General features: G+C 35.4%; 1 protein-coding gene and 1 long non-coding RNA gene across 9 annotated transcripts in view; one reads left to right on the top strand and one right to left on the bottom strand.

The window, feature by feature from the left end:
* Positions 1–19,637, top strand: part of SCN9A (sodium voltage-gated channel alpha subunit 9) — a 179,526-nt gene that overhangs the window by 74,932 nt on the left and 84,957 nt on the right. For 3 of the 6 annotated variants that reach the window (XM_016949458.4, XM_054679925.2, XM_016949462.3), the window contains 6 exons: positions 6,626–6,689; positions 7,916–8,057; positions 12,678–12,884; positions 14,677–14,964; positions 16,477–16,848; positions 19,491–19,620. In XM_016949458.4, the coding sequence (XP_016804947.3) occupies positions 6,626–6,689; positions 7,916–8,057; positions 12,678–12,884; positions 14,677–14,964; positions 16,477–16,848; positions 19,491–19,620 (1,203 nt within the window). The remainder of the gene's footprint in view (positions 1–6,625; positions 6,690–7,915; positions 8,058–12,677; positions 12,885–14,676; positions 14,965–16,476; positions 16,849–19,490; positions 19,621–19,637) is intronic. The other 3 variants (XM_016949463.4, XM_063791290.1, XM_016949460.4) reach the window with 2 other exon arrangements.
* Positions 5,126–19,637, bottom strand: part of LOC104005249 (uncharacterized) — a 145,440-nt gene continuing 130,928 nt past the window's right edge. For all 3 annotated transcript variants that reach the window (XR_008546809.2, XR_002942742.3, XR_001716065.3), the window contains 2 exons: positions 6,561–6,723; positions 5,126–5,265 (listed from right to left, as the gene is read on the bottom strand). This is a non-coding gene — a long non-coding RNA (uncharacterized LOC104005249). The remainder of the gene's footprint in view (positions 5,266–6,560; positions 6,724–19,637) is intronic.

The following is a 19,637-nucleotide window of genomic DNA, read 5'->3' as shown; positions in this document are numbered from 1 at the left end:
TAGAATGCAGTTTGTTTACATATGAAGTTAGATTGCAATTCTCTATGTACACAGACAGCCTTTAATCAAATTTAATTTAATTCATCGCTTTCTGGAATTGCTTCATGTATTTTTTTTTTTTTTGCTAAAAAATAATACAAAAAAAGAAGAAAAAAAAAGAAACCCCGTCTCTACCAAAAATACAAAAAATTAGCCGGGCATGGTGGTGGGCGCCTGTAATTCCAGCTACTCAGGAGGCTGAGGCAGGAGAATCGCTTGAACTCGGGAGGCAGATGTTGCGGTGAGCCGAGATCGTGCCATTGCACTCCAGCCTGGGCAACAAGAGCGAAACTCTGTCTCAAAAATAAATAAATTAATAAATTAATAGTAATAATAGAAAGAGCCCTTGAGTTATGCGAATTATCTTTATATTATATTATATTTAAACATGAATGCGTGACAATTAGCTAATAATGAATCTTATACCACAATCCTGTCTTCCAAATCTGTACATTATTCTTTATTTTCTTCTGAAATGTAGTTTTAGTGAAGAGGTGTTTAAATCAAGTCTGAATTTTGCTTCTGTTTTCTATGTCATAGAAGCCATTTTTGACTGCATGATTGATTCAAACTTTCATTTATTGGTGTGTTTATTACATGGTTTCCCTGAGCTATAGCAATAAATGATAGCCTCAGCCCTTGCTTTCACAGAGCTTATCATCTAGTGGGAATGAAAAAAAAATGTTTAAGGGGGAACGGACAAATAAATTAAAAGTATCTCAAGTTATAATAAATGCCATGCAAAGGAAGTGAGTCTCAGGTGCTGAGATATCAACTAGATGAGAAGACATCTCTGAGGTGATGGCATTTAAGCTGAGATCTAAAAGATAGTAAGAAGCCATAAAATAGTTTAAGTGTGGGTGTGAGTCTATGTGTGGGGGGTGCTGCTTCAATTAGGAGAAATAGCATGGGCAAAGCTCCTGAATAAAGGGAGGATATGGGTTTAAAGAATGGAAAAACAGCAGCGTGGTTTGGTAAGAGAAAGGAAGAATGGCAACAGAGAAAGTAGCAGAAAAAACAGGGGTCATATCATGCAGGACATTTCAGCCCATGGGAAGGAGTTTGTATTTTATTTTTAAATGCAGTCATTTTTATTGCTGTCTGTCTTGTGCACAACTGATTGAGCAAGGGTAGATGGTAGATGGGAATAAGAAAGGTAAGTTGAAGGTTGCTTCTCTCATCTAGGAAAGAGAAAATGAAGGTTTCATCTAGAGTGATGGCAGAGAAATGAAGAGAAAAAAGATGAGCTCAACATACATAGTCTGTAGAGTTTGCTGATGGATTAAAGAAGACAGGAAGCATTGAGGATGACTTCTCAGTTTCTGGCTGCAATAACTGGATGGGTGGTGATGGTTAATGAGGAAATGTGGACACATTTGTAGAGGAAGGTCACTATTAGCTAGCTAAAATTAAAATGAGATGCCTTTGAGATGTCCAGGTGGATATATAATATAGAGAATTGGAGATTTAAGTATAGAAATCAGAGGGCCTGCTGAGTTTGGAGATAAATTCCAGAGCAATCAGCAAAAAGAAAGGACACACACACACACACACACACACACACATACACACACCCCTCTACCTCTGAACATCCCTGATATTTTTAAGTAGATAGAGAATGGGAAACCTGGTATTTAAAGAAATCTGGTGCTGAGATCTACAACTCTGACATTTAGAATTCAGGTAGAAAAGAGGACCCAGAAAAGAACACAGAGAAAGAGCCACCAATAAAGTAAGAAGCAAAGATATAAATAATGAAGCCAAGAGAAGAAAACATATTGTAGAAACAGATGTGCTTGTGTAGAATCATGCTGCAAGATCAAGGAGTAAGGATGATGAAGAAAGAAATATGCATTAGGTTAAGTAACAGGGAAGTCATCAGAGAATTTCTTGAGAAAATTTGGGTAAGTGGTAGGGTTCAAGGTAAGAATAAGGTGCATACAGGGGTGAAAAGAAGAGGTCAGAAAGAAGGTAATATGTGTAGACAATTCTCCCAAGAAATTTGGCTATAAAGGGAAGCAGAATAATGGGGCAAATGGCTGGCATTTAAAAAATATATGGGTTTTTGTAGGGATGTTTTGCTAGTGATAATGAATGAGTAGTTATATATGAATCAGTTCAGGAGAGAGAGGGAGAAGTCAAGTCCTCGTGAAAGTGAGAGTAAAGGGGAACGACAGCTCCACCGAAACAGGAGGAAAGATAGAAGAGAAGACTGCAGAGTTATCAAAAGATGATTGAGTTCAAACCCAATGGTTTTTATTTCCCCAAAGTATAAGATGGGATCATTGCCTGAGAGTGCAAATGAGGAAGAGAAAATTCTACAGAAGATTTGATGAGAATGCATTATATATATGGTCATATCAGGGCATGAGAAATTTAGTGTATTTTGAGTGCAAATTTGATGTTGGAGATTACTTACTTAAAATATAACCATTCACTTGGTTGTGAGAGTTTCTCCACCAACATTCAGCCATTTGGTAGCTAGCATGGAAAAGACAGATGCTAGATTATGTGTAGACTGTGGTTCTGCCAGGTTAGGGACTGATGATAATGAATGCCCATGGATTTAAGCTGTACAAAGAGTGACAAGAACTTGGTTGATAGATCATGAGAAAGTGCTAAGGCAAATGAATTGGCAATACTTAAAAGATCAAAGAATTATAATGGTAAAGGCAATCTACATAGAGAACCTGAGCATAATCTAAAAGCATTTTCTGGTGCCTATAGCAAAGTATTTTCCGAAATGCCTTTCCAAATTCACAACCAAATAAATTAACCCACTGTCTCACCTTCTGCTGAAAAACATACAATGTGTAGATTTCCTTTGGTGTTGCTGTCTACTTTGATGCTCATCAAACACTTTTTTAAGCTGCTACAGATGAAAGTGGGGTTCATGTGCACAGTGTGTAGCTAAATGTGCAGTATTATGGAGAAATATACTGTGGTTATATTGGGCTAAAATAGGATATTCTCTTCCTCCTGTTTTTCTAATATTTGACATTTAATAGAGAAAGTTTTGAAAAAACCACAATATTGGCCTTCACTACTAACAGGAATTTTCCTATCTCCTTCATCTACAGCTGTTTTCTTGTGAGAACTACATTTGCCAGAGTGTAGAGTATCATGTGCAGGCCCTCTGCCCAGTCCTGATCCCCTGCACTAGTTTTCTCAGAGTTGCATTATTTGCCCTTGGTTGGGGATATACTCTTCACTTCCATAGGCCCAAGCCATACACAATTGTCATAAGTTGTCTTTCTGAGCAAGGGCAGAATTACCTTTTTTTTTCTATTTTGCTACATTAATCTTGAAAATTAATTTAAAAACTTCACCCAGAATCATCATTAGATTTAATATCAATTCTGTGTTTTTGTTATATCAATTTTCATTTCCCCATATGTATTTTAGTGATAAGTTGGCATTTATTTACCCCCACCCACAACCTTTGCCGTTATGCTGCATTCTCTTTTAAAAATAGGTTTATTGAGGAATAATTTATATGCCACAAAATTCCTTTTTTTAAACTGTATAACTCATTTTTTAAACTATACTCAGAGTTGTGCAACGATCGCCACTATCTAATTTAAAATATTTTCATCTTTCCCACCAAGAAACCCAGGGCCCGTTAGTAGTCACTCCCCATTTCCCTTTTCTCCCAGCCCCTGGCAACCACTAATCTACTTTCTGTCCCTATGGATTTACCCACTCTGTAGATTTAATATACATGGAAGCATATAATATATGGCTTTTTGTATCTGGCTTCTTACACCTAGCATAATGTTTTCAAAATTTATCCATGGTATAGTATGTATCTGTGCTTCATTTCTTTTTATTGCTAAATGATATTTCATTGTATGTATATGCTATGTTTTGTTTATACATTCATCAGTTGATGGACATTTGGGTTATTTCCGTCTTTGGGTTATAATGCATAATGTTGCTGTAAACATTCATGTACAAGTTTTTGTGGAAATACATTTTCAATTTTCAGTTCTCAGTATATACCTAGTAGTGGGATTACTGAGTCATGGTTCTTTTTTTTTTTTTTTTTTTTTGAGATGGAGTCTCACTCTGTCGCCTAGGCTGGAATGCAGTGTCCCTATCTCGGCTCACTGTAAGCTCCGCCTCCCGGGTTCACACCATTCTCCTGCCTCAGCCTGCCAAGTAGCTGGGACTACAGGTGCCCGCCACCACGCCCAGCTATTTTTTTGTATTTTTAGTAGAGACGGGGTTTCATTGTGTTAGCCAGGATGGTCTCGATCTCCTGACCTCGTGATCTGCCCGCCTCGACCTCCCAAAGTGCTGGCATTACAGGCGTGAGCCACTGCGCCCGGCCGTGATTCATTCTTTATCTTTCAGAATCATCCCAATTTTGAATATGCACAAGCAATATTTCATTTTTCTTTGCATTCAATTTTTTCCCTTTTTTAAAGATGTTAACCTTAAATCTTCTTGAAGCCAACCATCTTAATAATTTAATGTCTAGTTGTTTAGAAATTATTGTAAAGTTTTCTACAAACCTAGAGTGAGCTACCTGCATTGCTTTACCTTTCATCATTCTTATACTGTGTTAAATACAGTAGTACAGCAGTGTGCTAATAGACAGCTCCAGAGCCCATTCATATAATTCAGCTCCTCAGTGGTTGATAAATGTGAACCAGCATTAGTTTAAAGGATAATTCTAAAGTAATCCATCCTTATTAAAATATTTTGGATGTTTATGTATGCAAAATTGCATCTTATCCTCTCCCATACTCACTCTACCAGGCCCATCCTTCCCGAGGTTCAGGAGTGTTTTCAGGAAAGCTTTTCATGCACATTTTCACCTACATTTGCACCTCAAACTGCAAGGCTTTATTGTTTTATCTGTGTCTTCTAAGTAAGATAAAATGATGATGTGTAAATCAATCAATAGTTTTATCTCAAATTGTATAATAGTTTAACTAATTATAATAACTCCCGTTTTTGAGCAGCTAGTACAGAATGTGTGGATCTCAGTATCAAGTGGTTTACATGCAATATCCTATTTATACTATTTAACAACTTTATAAAGTAGGTATTCTTATACGTATTTTACAGATGCAGCAGCTAAGGCTTAATGGCTTAAAGATAATTCACTTACTTAAGAAGGGATAGAAGCAACATTCAAATCCAAGAATATCTGATTTCATAGTCTTTCTTCCATGATTACTCCAAAAGTCTCCCAATAATCAGATTTTTTAATTTGACCTGAGTAAAATAGGAAGTCAGGTTCTTATAGTAGAATAGATATTTAAGAGAGATGACAAAAGGATTTTTAGTCATTTAAACATTTACTATACAAGGATAGATCTGCCCCCAGTCTTAGGAACAAGCCTTAACAGCGAATGACAGAAGAGTTGATGAGAACTTTTACTACTAAAAATTAGCACAAAGAGTACCATGAAAGGTGAAACATGGAAAATCTGCATTGATTACATTGTCATCTCCTCAACACCTAGAATTAGTAGGTCCTAAGTAAGTATGGACTGGTGAATGACAAGTAAGATAATTTTAGAAAACAAATTTTACTCACTTATGTTACTGCCTTACTGAGTCTGCCTCTTCTGGAGTATTGTACCACATAAGGATGTTTTAGTCAATAGCGGACCATATATATAATGGTGATCTCATAAGATTATAATACGGTATTTTTTTACTGTACCTTTTCTGTCTTTAGATACACACTTTCCATTGTATAACAGTTGCCTACAATATTGAGTACAGTAGCCCACTCTACAGGTTTGCAGCCCAGGAGCAATAGGCTATACCACATAGCCTAGGTGTATGGTAGCCTATACCATCTAGGTTTGTATAAGTGCACCCTAGGATGTTTGCACAAGGACGAAACGTCCTAATGATGCATTTCTCAGAATGTATCACAGTCATTAAGTGACACATGACTGTACCTTTAATCATACTTAAAATCCAAACTCATTTCAATGATATGCAAATTCCGACATGATCCGGCCCCTGCCTACCTCTGCCATCACAATCCTCCCTCTCACCACACTGTAGCCACACTGGCCATCTTGCTGGCTTTTCCACACACCAACTTCATCTCTGCCTTAGGGCTTTAGCTCTTTCTCTTCCCCCAGCCCAAATATCTCTTCACCAGTATTTTCATGGCTGTCTTCTTTGTCACACTTAGGTCTTAGTTTAAATATCATCTCCTTAGAAAGACCGTCCCTGACTGCAGCCTACCACGTTGCCTTAATTTATTTTCTTTAGATCATTTATCACTATCTGAAAATATCTTGTATATTTATTTCTTTACTTAAATTTTTATCCAACCACAACCTCCACCCTCACCTAAACATAAAGGAGGTCTCATAAAACTAATGATTTTATTTATCGTGTTTATTGTCATGTTTATTGCCTAGCCTCTAAGAGATTATCAATAAATATTTGAGGGAGAATATATGAGAAAATAGTAAATAAATGGATGCATATTGCCTGGGACCAGGCCTGAATTTGTAGATAAATGTCTATATCAATTAATTTACCTCCTTTATCACAATCACAGATTAAAGTCTGTAATGTTATAACTGTTCAAATTCTTCTTCAACAGAATACTTTTATTACTTGGAGGGATCCAAAGATGCTCTCCTTTGTGGTTTCAGCACAGATTCAGGGTATGTAATATTTGTTTTCTTTTTAGTCTAAAGGCTGAAAGAGAAGGAAAAGAATGTTCAGTCAGTTTGCAAATTAGTCTTTGATTCTATATTGCTTTTTATATATTTCATGGTATTATTTGACTCATTCTGTCCCACAGCAAATCCAGTCTTTAAAATGTTCACAGTTAATGCATACTCTTGAAAGCAAGACTTTGAGACAGTGCTCGAATTAACACAAGACAGAAGTCATATAAATCTTAAGAAGGTAGAAAATGTTACTTCTAGAAAACTCCACCAAAAGTTGGTTGGATAGTTTCAGGTCTTCTTTCTGGAAAACGAAGAGTCACAAAATCTATTTTTCTTTCTACTCCCAAGTTCCACTCATTCTCCAATTAAATGTGACTCATAGGTGACTGAATGTCATGTTTTGGCCACTCTAAGCAAAGGGATTCCTTGGACTTGGGTACACATATTTTAAGAATATTGTATATATAAGAATATTATATATATTCAACTGTCCATCTTGCTGCTTCTCTCTTACACCAACTTCATTTTGTAGCATTAGCTGCATTAGCTCTTGCTTTTCCCCCTATGCAGACATCTATTCATCAGGCTCTGTGTACACTGGGAACGTAGGAATAAACTGGATAAGGTTGCTGTTCCCAGAAGAATCTCAGAATATTGTATTTATTTAATGGCATCAGGAAAAACCAGTCCACCAATTTTAGAAAGAAAAAAGTCTTAAAGCTGCACATTTTTATGAACTTAGACAATTACTATATTTTGACTATTATTGACTCTAATCTATTCCAAGAATTATACAGACAGAAAGAGCTTTGGTAGCAGCCTACATATCAATATTTACTGAACCAAGAACTATTACAAAACGTCTGTTGAAAATTTCCATGTTTTAATGATGATGATGCTAATGGCAGCTATGATTTATTAAACACTTTCTATGTGCAGGATGTAAGCTAAGTAATTTGTACACATTATCTTATTTAAACTTATTACAAGTCTTATTTTCTTGAGGTAGATGTTATTATCCTATTTTCACAGACAGACTTGTGCCTTGAAGAATTTGGTAAAGTCACTAAGTAGTCAGTAGCCAAATCATGTATTCTTAATCCTTATTCAATATTGTCCCCCTATGGAAGAAACCTTGAGTTTGTAACTTTTCAGTAAGGCTATTTAGCTTGTGTCCTGAAGACACTCTCACCTATAATGTTCTTTTTCATGTGTAGTCAGTGTCCAGAGGGGTACACCTGTGTGAAAATTGGCAGAAACCCTGATTATGGCTACACGAGCTTTGACACTTTCAGCTGGGCCTTCTTAGCCTTGTTTAGGCTAATGACCCAAGATTACTGGGAAAACCTTTACCAACAGGTGAGTACCAAGAGAAACATGCGTTGTATTTTTGAATGGCATATGTATCTGGTGTATGTTAAGAGCCTGTATTAGGAGGATTTTTATTTATTTGAGAATGGAGGAAACTCTATTATCTTATTACCAAAATTATTAGTGTTTTACTCCCATCACTAATAATATGGGTAGTTCTCGAATCATAAATAATTTTCTTATCTTTTCTGGGCATATTTAATCTCTAGATCTTTCACCTTCCTGAGTATATCATCCCATGGGGTCCTAGTTAAGTACCAGGACATACTGTAATGTTTTCTCAAGCTGCTCCTGCACATGCACTGTTTTCCATGCGTGCTTGGGATGGCCTGAAGAGAAGAGGCTCTCTGATGTTCACCTGCTCACGATGTTTTATTTTTGAACTCCTATTTAAAGTTAAAGATGCAATTCATTTCTCTAAGTTTTTCTCTCCCAAATCAATTGCTCCCAACTGTAGACTTCCATGATTTTTTGTATATTCTTCCATTTATATCATTGATCTCTTGTATTGTAAGTGGTAATTCATGTGGCTATTTCCTCTAACTTGAATGTGAACCTCTTAGGGCTGTGGTCTCCATTTACTTGTATAGTCTCAGCAGCCAAGCCAAAAGGAAGGAGACCAAAATGATTATTCTATACTACACATAACAATGATTCACTTTTCTCAGAATAGCTGCAGATCTGTTTTTTTTCTTTTTTGGCCTATTTTATATTTACTTTATTTCCGAGAATATTATAAATGAATTCGGAAATTATGTAAGATGCACTTTACAGCAAAAATGGGAATGCAAATATTTTTAAATATGCAAGAAGTGGTCACCTTTACTCAAAATTAAAGAAACACAAATAAAAAAATTAAAATAATTTTTCATCAGAGGTAAGACTTATTTTTCATTTAATATCAGTTGATACTATCCTAAATTCACTTTAAAATGCTTTGTATGATAAAAGTATATTACATTATACAATTATTAATAGAAATGTTAATTATCTTGTAAATTTGTTTAAGTTACTTGTAGATTCTCAATATTAGACCTTTGTCAGATGGGTAGATTGCCAAATTTTTCTCCCATTCTATAGTTTGCCTGTTCACTCTGATGTTAGTTTCTTTTGCTGTGCAGAAGCTCTTTAGTTTAGTTATATCCCATTTGTCAATTTTGGCTTTGGTTGCAATTGCTTTTGGTATTTTTGTCATGAAGTCTTTGCCCATGCCTATTTCCTGAATGGTGTTGCCTAGGTTTTCTTCTAGGGTTTTCATGGTTTGGGGTTTTACATTAAGTCTTTAATCCATCTTGAGTTAATTTTTGTATAAGGTGTAAGGAAGGAGCCCAGTTTCAGTTTTCTGCATATGGCTAGCCAGTTTCCCCAGCACCATTTATTATATAGGGAATCCTTTCCACATTGCTTGTTTTTGTCAGGTTTGTCGAAGATCAGATGCTTGTAGAAGTGTGGTGTTATTTCTGAGGTCTCTATTCTATTCCATTGGCCTATATGTCTGTTTGGGTACCACTACCATGCTGTTTTGGTTACTGTAACCTCATAGTATAGTTTGAAGTCAGGTAGGCTGATGCCTCCAGCTTTGTTCTTTTTGCTTAGAATTGTCTTTGCTATATGTGCTCTTTCCTGGTTTCATATGAAATTTAAAGTAGTTTTCTAATTCTGTGAAGATGTCAATGGTAATTTGATGGGACTAGCATTGAATCTATAAATTACTTTCGGCAGCATGGCCATTTACATGACATTGATTCTTCCTATCCATGAGTATGGAATGTTTTTCCATTTGTTTGTGTCCTCTCTTGTTTCCTTGAGTAGTGGCTTGTAGTTCTTGAAGAGGTCTTTCATATCCTTTGTAAGCTGTATTCCTAGGTATTTTATTCTCTTTATAGCAATTGCAAATGGGAGTTTATTCATGATTTGGCTCTCTGCTTGTCTATTGTTGGTGTATAGGAATGCCTGTGATTTTTGCACATTGATTTTGTATCCTGAGACCTTGCTGAAGTTGCTTATCAGTTTAAAGAGTTTTGGGGCTGAGATGATCGGGTTTTCTAAATATAGAATCATGTCATTTGCAGAAACAATTTGACTTCCGGTCTTCCTATTTGAATACCCTTTATTTCTTTCTCTTGTCTGATTGCCCTGGCCAGAAATTCCAACACTATATTCAATAGCAGTGGTGAGAGAGGGCATCCTTGTCTTGTGCCAGTTTTTAAAGGGAATGCTTCCAGCTTTTTCCCATTCAGTATGATATTGGCTATGGAGTTTTCATAAATAGCTCTTATTATTTTGAGATATGTTCCATCAATACCTAGTTTATTGATAGTTTTTAACATGAATGGATGTTGCATTTTATTGAAGACCTTCTCTGCATCTATTGAGATAATCATGTGGTTTTTGTCATTGGTTCTGTTTATGTGATGGATACATTTATTGATTTGCATATATTGAACCAGCCTTGCATCCCATCAAAAAGTGGGCAAAGGATATGAACAGAGACTTCTCAAAAGAAGACATTTATGCGGCCAAAAAACATGAAAAAAAGCTCAACATCAGTGATCATTAAGAAACGCAAATCAAAACCACAATGAGATACCATCTCAAGTCAGTCAGAATGGTGATTATTAAAAAGTCGAGAAACAATAGATTCTGGTGAGGCTGTGAAGAAATAGTAGCACTTTTACACTGTTGGTGGGAGTGTAAATTAGTTCAACAATTTTGAAGACAGTGAGGCAATTCCTTAAGGACCTAGAACCAGAAATACCATTTGACCTAGCAATCCCATTACTGGGTATATACCGAAACGAATATAAATCATTCTACTACAAAGACACATGCACACATATGTTTATTGCAGTACTATTTACAATAGCAAAGAGATGGAATCAACCCAAATGCCCATCAATGTTAAATTGTATAAAGAAAATGTGGTACATATACACCATGGAATACTATGCAGCCATTAAAAAAAGAATGAGATCATGTCCTTTACAGGGACATGGATGAAGCTGGAAGCCATCATCCTCAGCAAACTAATACAGGAAGAGAAAACCAAACACTGCATGTTCTCACTCATAAGTGGGAGTTGAACAATTTGAACACATGGACACAGGGAGGGGAACAACACACACCGGGTCCTGTTGGGGGGTGGGAGGCAAGGGGAGGGAGAACGTTAGGACAACTACCTAATGCATGCAGGTCTTAAAACCTAGATAATGGGTTGATAGGTGGAGCAAACCACCATAGCACATGTATACCTATGTAACCAACCTGCATGTTCTTCACATGTATCCCGTAACTTAAACATATGAAAAAAAGCTCATCATCGCTGGCCATTAGAGAAATGCAATTCAAAACCACAATGAGATACCATCTCATGCCAGTTAGAATGGTGATAATTAAAAAGTCAGAAAATAACAGATGCTGGAGAAAATGTGGAGAAATAGGAATGCTTTTAAACTGTTGGTAGGAGTGTAAATTAGTTCAACCAGTGTGGAAGACAGTGTGGCAATTCCTCAAGGATCTAGAACTGGAAATACCATTTGACCCAGCAATCCCATTACTGGGTATATACCCAAAAGATTACATATCATTCTACTGTAAAGACACATGCACACATATGTTTATTGTGGCACTATTCACAATAGCAAAGACTGGGAACCAACCCAAATGCCCATCAATGATAGACTGGATAAAGAAAATGTGGCACATATACACCATGGAATACTATGCAGCCATAAAAAAGAATAAGTTCATGTCCTTCGCAGGGACATGGATGAAGCTAGAAACCATCATTCTCAGCAAACTAAAACAGGAACAGAAAACCAAACACCGCATGTTCTCACTCATGAGTGAGAGGTGGGCAATGAGAATACATGGGTAATGAGAAGATCATCACACACTTGGGCCTGTCAGTGGTGGGGGGCAAAGGGAGGAATAGCATTAGGAGACATACCTAATGTACGTAACAGGTTGATGGGTGCAGCAAACCACCATGGCACGTGTCTACCCACGTAACAAACCTGCACGTTATGCCAAAAAAAAGAAAAAAAGAAAAAGAAATCTCTGTACCTTCAGTTTAATTTTCCTCTAATCCTAAAACTATTTTGAAAAATAAATTCTATTTTAAAAAGCAAAGAAAGCGAAAAAAAGTTAATTGAAAATACCTATGAGATGAATAAATTAAATAAGACCATCTGCCTAGTGTTAACATTCAATGATATTATTAATATTTGATGATAAAGAAAGAAAAGATAGAATTTTAACAGTAAAAGGGACTATGGATATCACCTGTTCCTAAAATTTGAAAGTGAGCAAAGGATTTAATTTTATGAGTAATTTTCAGACTGTAGGAAAAAATGCATGATTTTTATACTACTACACTTAATAATCAAGAATCATACATGACTTTAGTATAAGCATATTACATTGCTATATTCTTCGTACTGAAAATGTGTTTAATATTTGTTTTCCATGAAGATATAACTTTTCTCTTTATATTTTTGATAACATGAGATTATACCAAACTGTCAGATTTGCCCATGCCTGTCAAATTGAAATAATTTACTAAAAAAACTTTCTATTGTTCAAATGACAATTTCCATTTTTCCCTAGACGCTGCGTGCTGCTGGCAAAACCTACATGATCTTCTTTGTCGTAGTGATTTTCCTGGGCTCCTTTTATCTAATAAACTTGATCCTGGCTGTGGTTGCCATGGCATATGAAGAACAGAACCAGGCAAACATTGAAGAAGCTAAACAGAAAGAATTAGAATTTCAACAGATGTTAGACCGACTTAAAAAAGAGCAAGAAGAAGCTGAGGTACTGTTATTTGATTTAAAATTCTTCCTAGAGGTAGAAATGCAAACGGTTACAACAGAGGCTCTGCGGTATATGCTTGGCCTTCTCCAGCTAGATTTTCTTTAATGAATTTTTGTGTATAAACTGTATCCTCATTTCTGGTGTGGAAAAAGGAACCAATTCTGGGCTGAGCTAGAATTGATACTTTCCCCATAATCACCTCACTGCATGAAAAGTGATCTAAGGCTGTTCCTCTTAAACCTTTTACCTACAATGACTTAGTGTGTGTGTGTATGTCTATATATACATACACATATACATATAAATGTGTGTGTGTATATATATATAAACACATAGAACTATGTGTTTTTTTAAATTATTATATCATGAGGAAAAATCTTTTAGAATAATTGATTAAATAATATAGTCAGATATATATATAATCTCAATTTATATATATATACTATATATATATATGTATATATATACACACACACACACAATGGATTTCCCCAGAGTACCAATTGTATACAGTGGTTTCATGAAAATTATTTTAACGTTAAAATTAACAGATACTCTTCTATGGGGTATGACTAAAACAGTGCATCATGTTTTGTTAATGTCACAAGGATTTTTAAGATAAAACATGAGATATTAAGAAAATAATTTTGGTGTGGCTAATTTAGGTTGTCATAGATTCTCGAAAGTTTCCTCCTTAATCCTCTTTCCAGAGAGATTCTTCAGTGTAAATGTTTGAGAAGGCTTGTACTAAGAGAAACATAATTTCAAATGTACTGCAGGTGTCTTAACATTTGTCTGAAGGTTTCACCTAGTTAAATCTCTTCAAGGAGTCTAATGTATTAGGGGAGGGCAATCATCTGTAATGCAGATAAATTCTGATGCACAAATATTCAGTGCAGCATTTTAATAATGGTAAAAATCAGAAAACATTTAAATTTTGGAAAATTAGAAAATAACTAAGAAAATTATGAAAATTGTATATCTTAAAGTATTATTTTGCCATAGAACTATGTGTTTTTTTTAAATTATTTTATCATGAGGAAAAATCTTTTAGAATAATGATGGATTAAATAATATAGTCCGATACAATCTCAATTTTAAAATTATACATACATATAAAAAGAATGGAAGAAATATTAGCACCAATTATTTCTGGGAGGTAAGATGACTTTTTTTCTGTTTTTCATTTATATCTTTATTTCCCATGTTTTTACAAGAATTTTTTAGTGTTTATAAACAAAACATTTTGTAAAGGGGTAGTACTAGGTTATCCCAGGTACTACCTAGGGAATTCCCAGAAGTTTCATTCAGGCCAATAGTCATTGACCTTACCACTTTCTTACAATATTATGCTTTAATAATTCATTTATTTTTCAAATAACTCAATCTTTATTAAACCATAGAGTGCCTGATTCTATTGATGATATGGAGTTAATTGCCTGATAATCAAATTGTCTGTCTTATTGCATGGTTTATGCAAGTTTTACATTCCAAAATTACCTTGTAAAACTTTAACATATAATATTTAATTTGTCTTTACTGTAAGCAAGTTAATAACATGTAATAGTTTAATTCTAAAATACAATAGAGCTTTATTTCAACCTGAGACAAAAACCAAATATATACTTTGTAAGCATTCTGATCATTGTGTAAAGAAAACGATCATTTCATGTTTAAAGGACATGATTATATGCACCATGTTGTTATGCTGATAGGTGAAATATGTCCTGTCCTAGGGTTTCCTAGGATTTGGAAATGACTCATTTAAGTGTTAACGTCTTGGCCCAACCAGGCAATTGCAGCGGCAGCGGCTGAATATACAAGTATTAGGAGAAGCAGAATTATGGGCCTCTCAGAGAGTTCTTCTGAAACATCCAAACTGAGCTCTAAAAGTGCTAAAGAAAGAAGAAACAGAAGAAAGAAAAAGAATCAAAAGAAGCTCTCCAGTGGAGAGGAAAAGGGAGATGCTGAGAAATTGTCGAAATCAGAATCAGAGGACAGCATCAGAAGAAAAAGTTTCCACCTTGGTGTCGAAGGGCATAGACGAGCACATGAAAAGAGGTTGTCTACCCCCAATCAGGTACCACCCAAATTGCTAAATGTGTATCACCCGAGGCAGAATGCTAGAGAAAAATGTCTTATTTTAGGGTAAGAGAACTTGGGAGAGGATAGTGAGTGATTTCATTGGTATGATTTTAAGTAAAAACTTAGTATCGCTAGGCATTTATGGAAGGATGTACACAGGTTTCCATTTGGGTTCAATCATTTTTGAAAGACCTGATAGTTTCAGAATTGTCAATGTATTTTCTAATAAACTAATTTTCAGAAGCAAAATATTCCTGAGAACCATTGTAGAAATAAAGAGACTATTCACACTATAGAATAACTTTTGTATTTGTATTTAGTCTGTGTTTTGTAATGCTTCATTGGTTAAAAACTAATCTTAGACTAGTTTCTCTTCTTTCTTAACCACTATAGGTAATAGTATCACTCACCCATTTGGAACTTTGGAGAAGCCTTTGATATCCTCCACCCCCAACCACATCAACTACTAATATGTAGTGCCATAGTCTGTTAATTCTGTTTATGTGGAAGTTCTCTTTCCCTTTCTCTTTTCACTGAAACCTTCATCTCTCAGGCCTCCCTGCTTATAATTCTGCACAAACCCCCAAGATGAACCATTGCTTCTGTTTTCCTTAGGTCTTCCCTGTTTTCCATCACACAACCCCACAAATCACTTTTCTAAACTAAAAATCTAGTTAAAAATCTACAAGATTCTCCTGATATACACAGTAATAAAAGATAGAGTCCCTGCCTTCAAAATTTCACTTGAACCTAGGTGATGATACAGAACTTGGACACATATATCAATAAAAATAAATATGACAGCAGCAGTCCAAGCTGGTTTTGAGGCAAAGACCTTACCATACTTTTTCCATTGTTCACAATAGTTGCCACTTTGTTCTTTACATAGTAAGCACTAATGTCTATTGAACTAGATCCTTCGAAAGGATTTACATCCTGGACATGAGTCATATAAGCATGAATTGAATTTTTCCTCCTCTTTGGTATTGGGCAACTTCTTTTTAAATATTTAATGACTTTATAAATTAACTGGTGCTAAAAGCTCTCTTTAAATGCACTTTAACTGAGCTCTTAGTATGTAAGGTGGATTTTCAACGCAAAGAACCATACAGCATGATTTCCAATTTTTTTGTGAAGCTTGGGGATTGATATATAAAAAGTTGAATGACCAGTAGCAATACTAAGTTCTTTTTTTAAGTGATAAGTTCTGTGCAGCAAAATGAATGGCATTAAAAGAATGGAGCAGTAACTCTAGGCCAGAATATTAGAGAGCTGTATAGCAACAAATAATTTACCTGGTCCTGAAAGGATGAATTCTACAAATTGTTTCATCCCTTAAGTGGAAGAAGTTTTCTTCTCACTGAATTGCTTCGTTTTTAAGTATGTTTCTTTTAAGTCAGTACAGAGCCACCTGCCCTCAGGCCAGTGGATTCAGTGGTATTTATATGAAGTGTACTTCTATCAGTAGGTGCTTCAGCAACCACGTTTTTTTTTAATTTTTCTGCAGTCACCACTCAGCATTCGTGGCTCCTTGTTTTCTGCAAGGCGAAGCAGCAGAACAAGTCTTTTTAGTTTCAAAGGCAGAGGAAGAGATATAGGATCTGAGACTGAATTTGCCGATGATGAGCACAGCATTTTTGGAGACAATGAGAGCAGAAGGGGCTCACTGTTTGTGCCCCACAGACCCCAGGAGCGACGCAGCAGTAACATCAGCCAAGCCAGTAGGTCCCCACCAATGCTGCCGGTGAACGGGAAAATGCACAGTGCTGTGGACTGCAACGGTGTGGTCTCCCTGGTTGATGGACGCTCAGCCCTCATGCTCCCCAATGGACAGCTTCTGCCAGAGGTGATAATAGATAAGGCAACTTCTGATGACAGCGTAAGGACGTTTTACATAGCTCAGGCATGGCTGGGCCCTTGTTCCTGCATCAGTCAGTCTCTCTGCTGAAGGGCCTTCTCTGGTCTTGTGAATGGCTCTGCATTTTGCAATACTTTTTCTATAGAAACACACCTTTGATTCATTAGCCTAATCCTCATTCTATGTGTTGTAGGCATCTAACTCAAAGATAAAATCCCATTTTTGTAAAAAGGTACTTGTCTATTAATTTTATAATTGAAGATTATAATCTCTTTAGAGAACAATTTATGACAGATACATATATAGATAGATATCAGCACAGAAAATGCAAGGATAATGCTGATATTAGTTAATAATAGATCCCATTTCTATGAAGAAATTTGGATTACTTGCCAGCTACTGCTATCTTTTTCAGGTCACAGCTTAATATGTACCTATTCCAAGGAATCTTATTTGAGTTGTTAATAACAGCAAACACATATTTAGTATTTATGACAACCCCATGAGATGATACATTATTATCTCTGTTTTACAAATGGGAAAATTGAGGCATGGGGAAATGAAGCAACTTGCCCCAATTTACTCAGCTAATAAATGGTAGCTCCTAAGTTGAAACGGAGGCTGTCTGTTTCAGATCTTGTGGTCTTAACCACTCACTCTGCTATCTCTCCAATGTGCAGTAGGCTTCTTATCTTGAAAAAATTTAGAATGGCTATGTCTTAGGTCCTCCATATAAATGAAACATAACTGTTTTCATTTTTAAAAAATATTTCATCTGGAGTCTATGAATCAGAACAAAATATCTGAAATGCAAGCATTGACACAAACAAACATAAAAGCAAAACAATCATTTTACAGCAGTTCCAAAGGTCTACGAGTCACTGAGTGGTTAGAGAAAGGTGTCTGATTAGGCTTGAAAGTGAGATCTTTCTCATTCCTGGAGTTTCCAGGATATCTCTTTAGCCCACTCACTATGCTATGCTGCATTACCAATATCAGCAAGGGCTTTGACTAACCCAATAAGCTTCAAACATATGCTACATACTTATATATTTATATTTGCAGACAATGTAGTATTTCAAGTGAGAGTAAAGTTCCATCAAATCCATGGCCACACATATATTTCAATTTGAATAAATGCATGTGCTTTTAGGTAACATGTGACCTCTATGTGTGCATGATACAGCTTAAGCCCTTCTGCAAGGTATTTTTCATTATTGAATGAGCATGTTAAATTTCTGTGGAATCAAACTTTGCTTGCATTTTGTTTTGCAATTATGTGTGTAATATGTAAAATACTATATAATTTATATCAGATTAGGAGATTATTTCATATTTTTAATGAAGTTTCTTCATTTAAGAGTTTTTTCACCATAGAAAAATCAGTATCACAATAAATCCTAAAGTGAAAACTACAAAACTAGAGGAATTAGTGGATACTTATAAGATACAATGGAAATACAGTAAACATAAAATTGTGGCACAATATATGGTTTATATGAAAACACTGCATAACTAATAATGTCATCTCTATACCTGAAACATGTCTACATGGAAAATAATTTGTTTAATCTGACAAATTCTTGTTTGACAGACTATAGCACAGAAAACTTGGTTTTCGAGACTTTTCAAAAAGTTGACTTTTTACAGAGATCTCTCAAATGGGTGTGTCTGTTCACATACACATAGATGCATAATACACCCATGCACATATCTATCCCTGTGTGTCTGTGTTTTGATACACATACATGCATGACTATACCTATACAACTATACAACTTTACAAATCTAGAAATATATATTTAAAATATATACCACATACCACACACAAGCAGACAAACATGATAGATCTAGAGTTGTAGAGTTGTTTGTGTATATATGTGTGTGTGAGTGTGTGTGTGTATTTCTGGCCTGCATGGAACCAACATAGTGTTTTAAATTTGAATTAGTTTCCAAGTTTTAAAAATAAGACATTTTCTCACAAAAATAAATACACTTGGTATGCATGAGTTCATGTTTTTGCATGGCAACAACTTCTAGAGCTGAAGAGAGGTCACCTCTTTCAGATGTAGCTTGCATTCTCCATTTCACTAATTGTTCCTTTCAAACTGAGTCATTTATCATCGTATGCTCTGCTCAGTTCATGAGGTCTTCCTTGGCAGTAAGAGACAACCATTACAGGAGCTTCATTAATGTTGTTCCCTCAATAAAAAGTAATTCCAGAAATTTATCAGAGAATACTGAGATTCTACCCCTTTAGATACACAGCACTACAGCACTTTCACTGTTTTCATGTAGGACTGTCACATGACAAAACTATCTGAATAAATTGAACACTCAGAAAGGCAGAGAGGTGATGATAGTGATGATATAACAAAAAAGCAGCTGGCTTTATTTTTTATCTCATAAATATTAATTCCTTTAATCCTCACAAGAATATGAAGCAAGCACTATGATTATCCCCATTTTACCAATATAAAACTGAGACAGTTAAGTAGCTCTCCTATGATATACAGCCAGTAAGTAGCAGAGCCATAATTTGAACCCAGCAATCTAGGCTCTACTTTTAATTACTCACTACAGCTATATAAGCAAGATTTTATCTTATACCTACAATTTATTAGGATTCTGTTCTTAAGACATTAATTGATTTTTTTTTTTAGGGCACGACCAATCAAATACACAAGAAAAGGCGTTGTAGTTCCTATCTCCTTTCAGAGGATATGCTGAATGATCCCAACCTCAGACAGAGAGCAATGAGTAGAGCAAGCATATTAACAAACACTGTGGAAGGTATGTAATAATCTTCT

This window comes from Pan troglodytes, chromosome 13, assembly GCF_028858775.2.
Source record: "Pan troglodytes isolate AG18354 chromosome 13, NHGRI_mPanTro3-v2.0_pri, whole genome shotgun sequence".
Classification (NCBI taxonomy): Eukaryota; Metazoa; Chordata; class Mammalia; order Primates; family Hominidae; genus Pan; species Pan troglodytes.
This window is presented reverse-complemented; position numbering and strand designations above follow the sequence as displayed.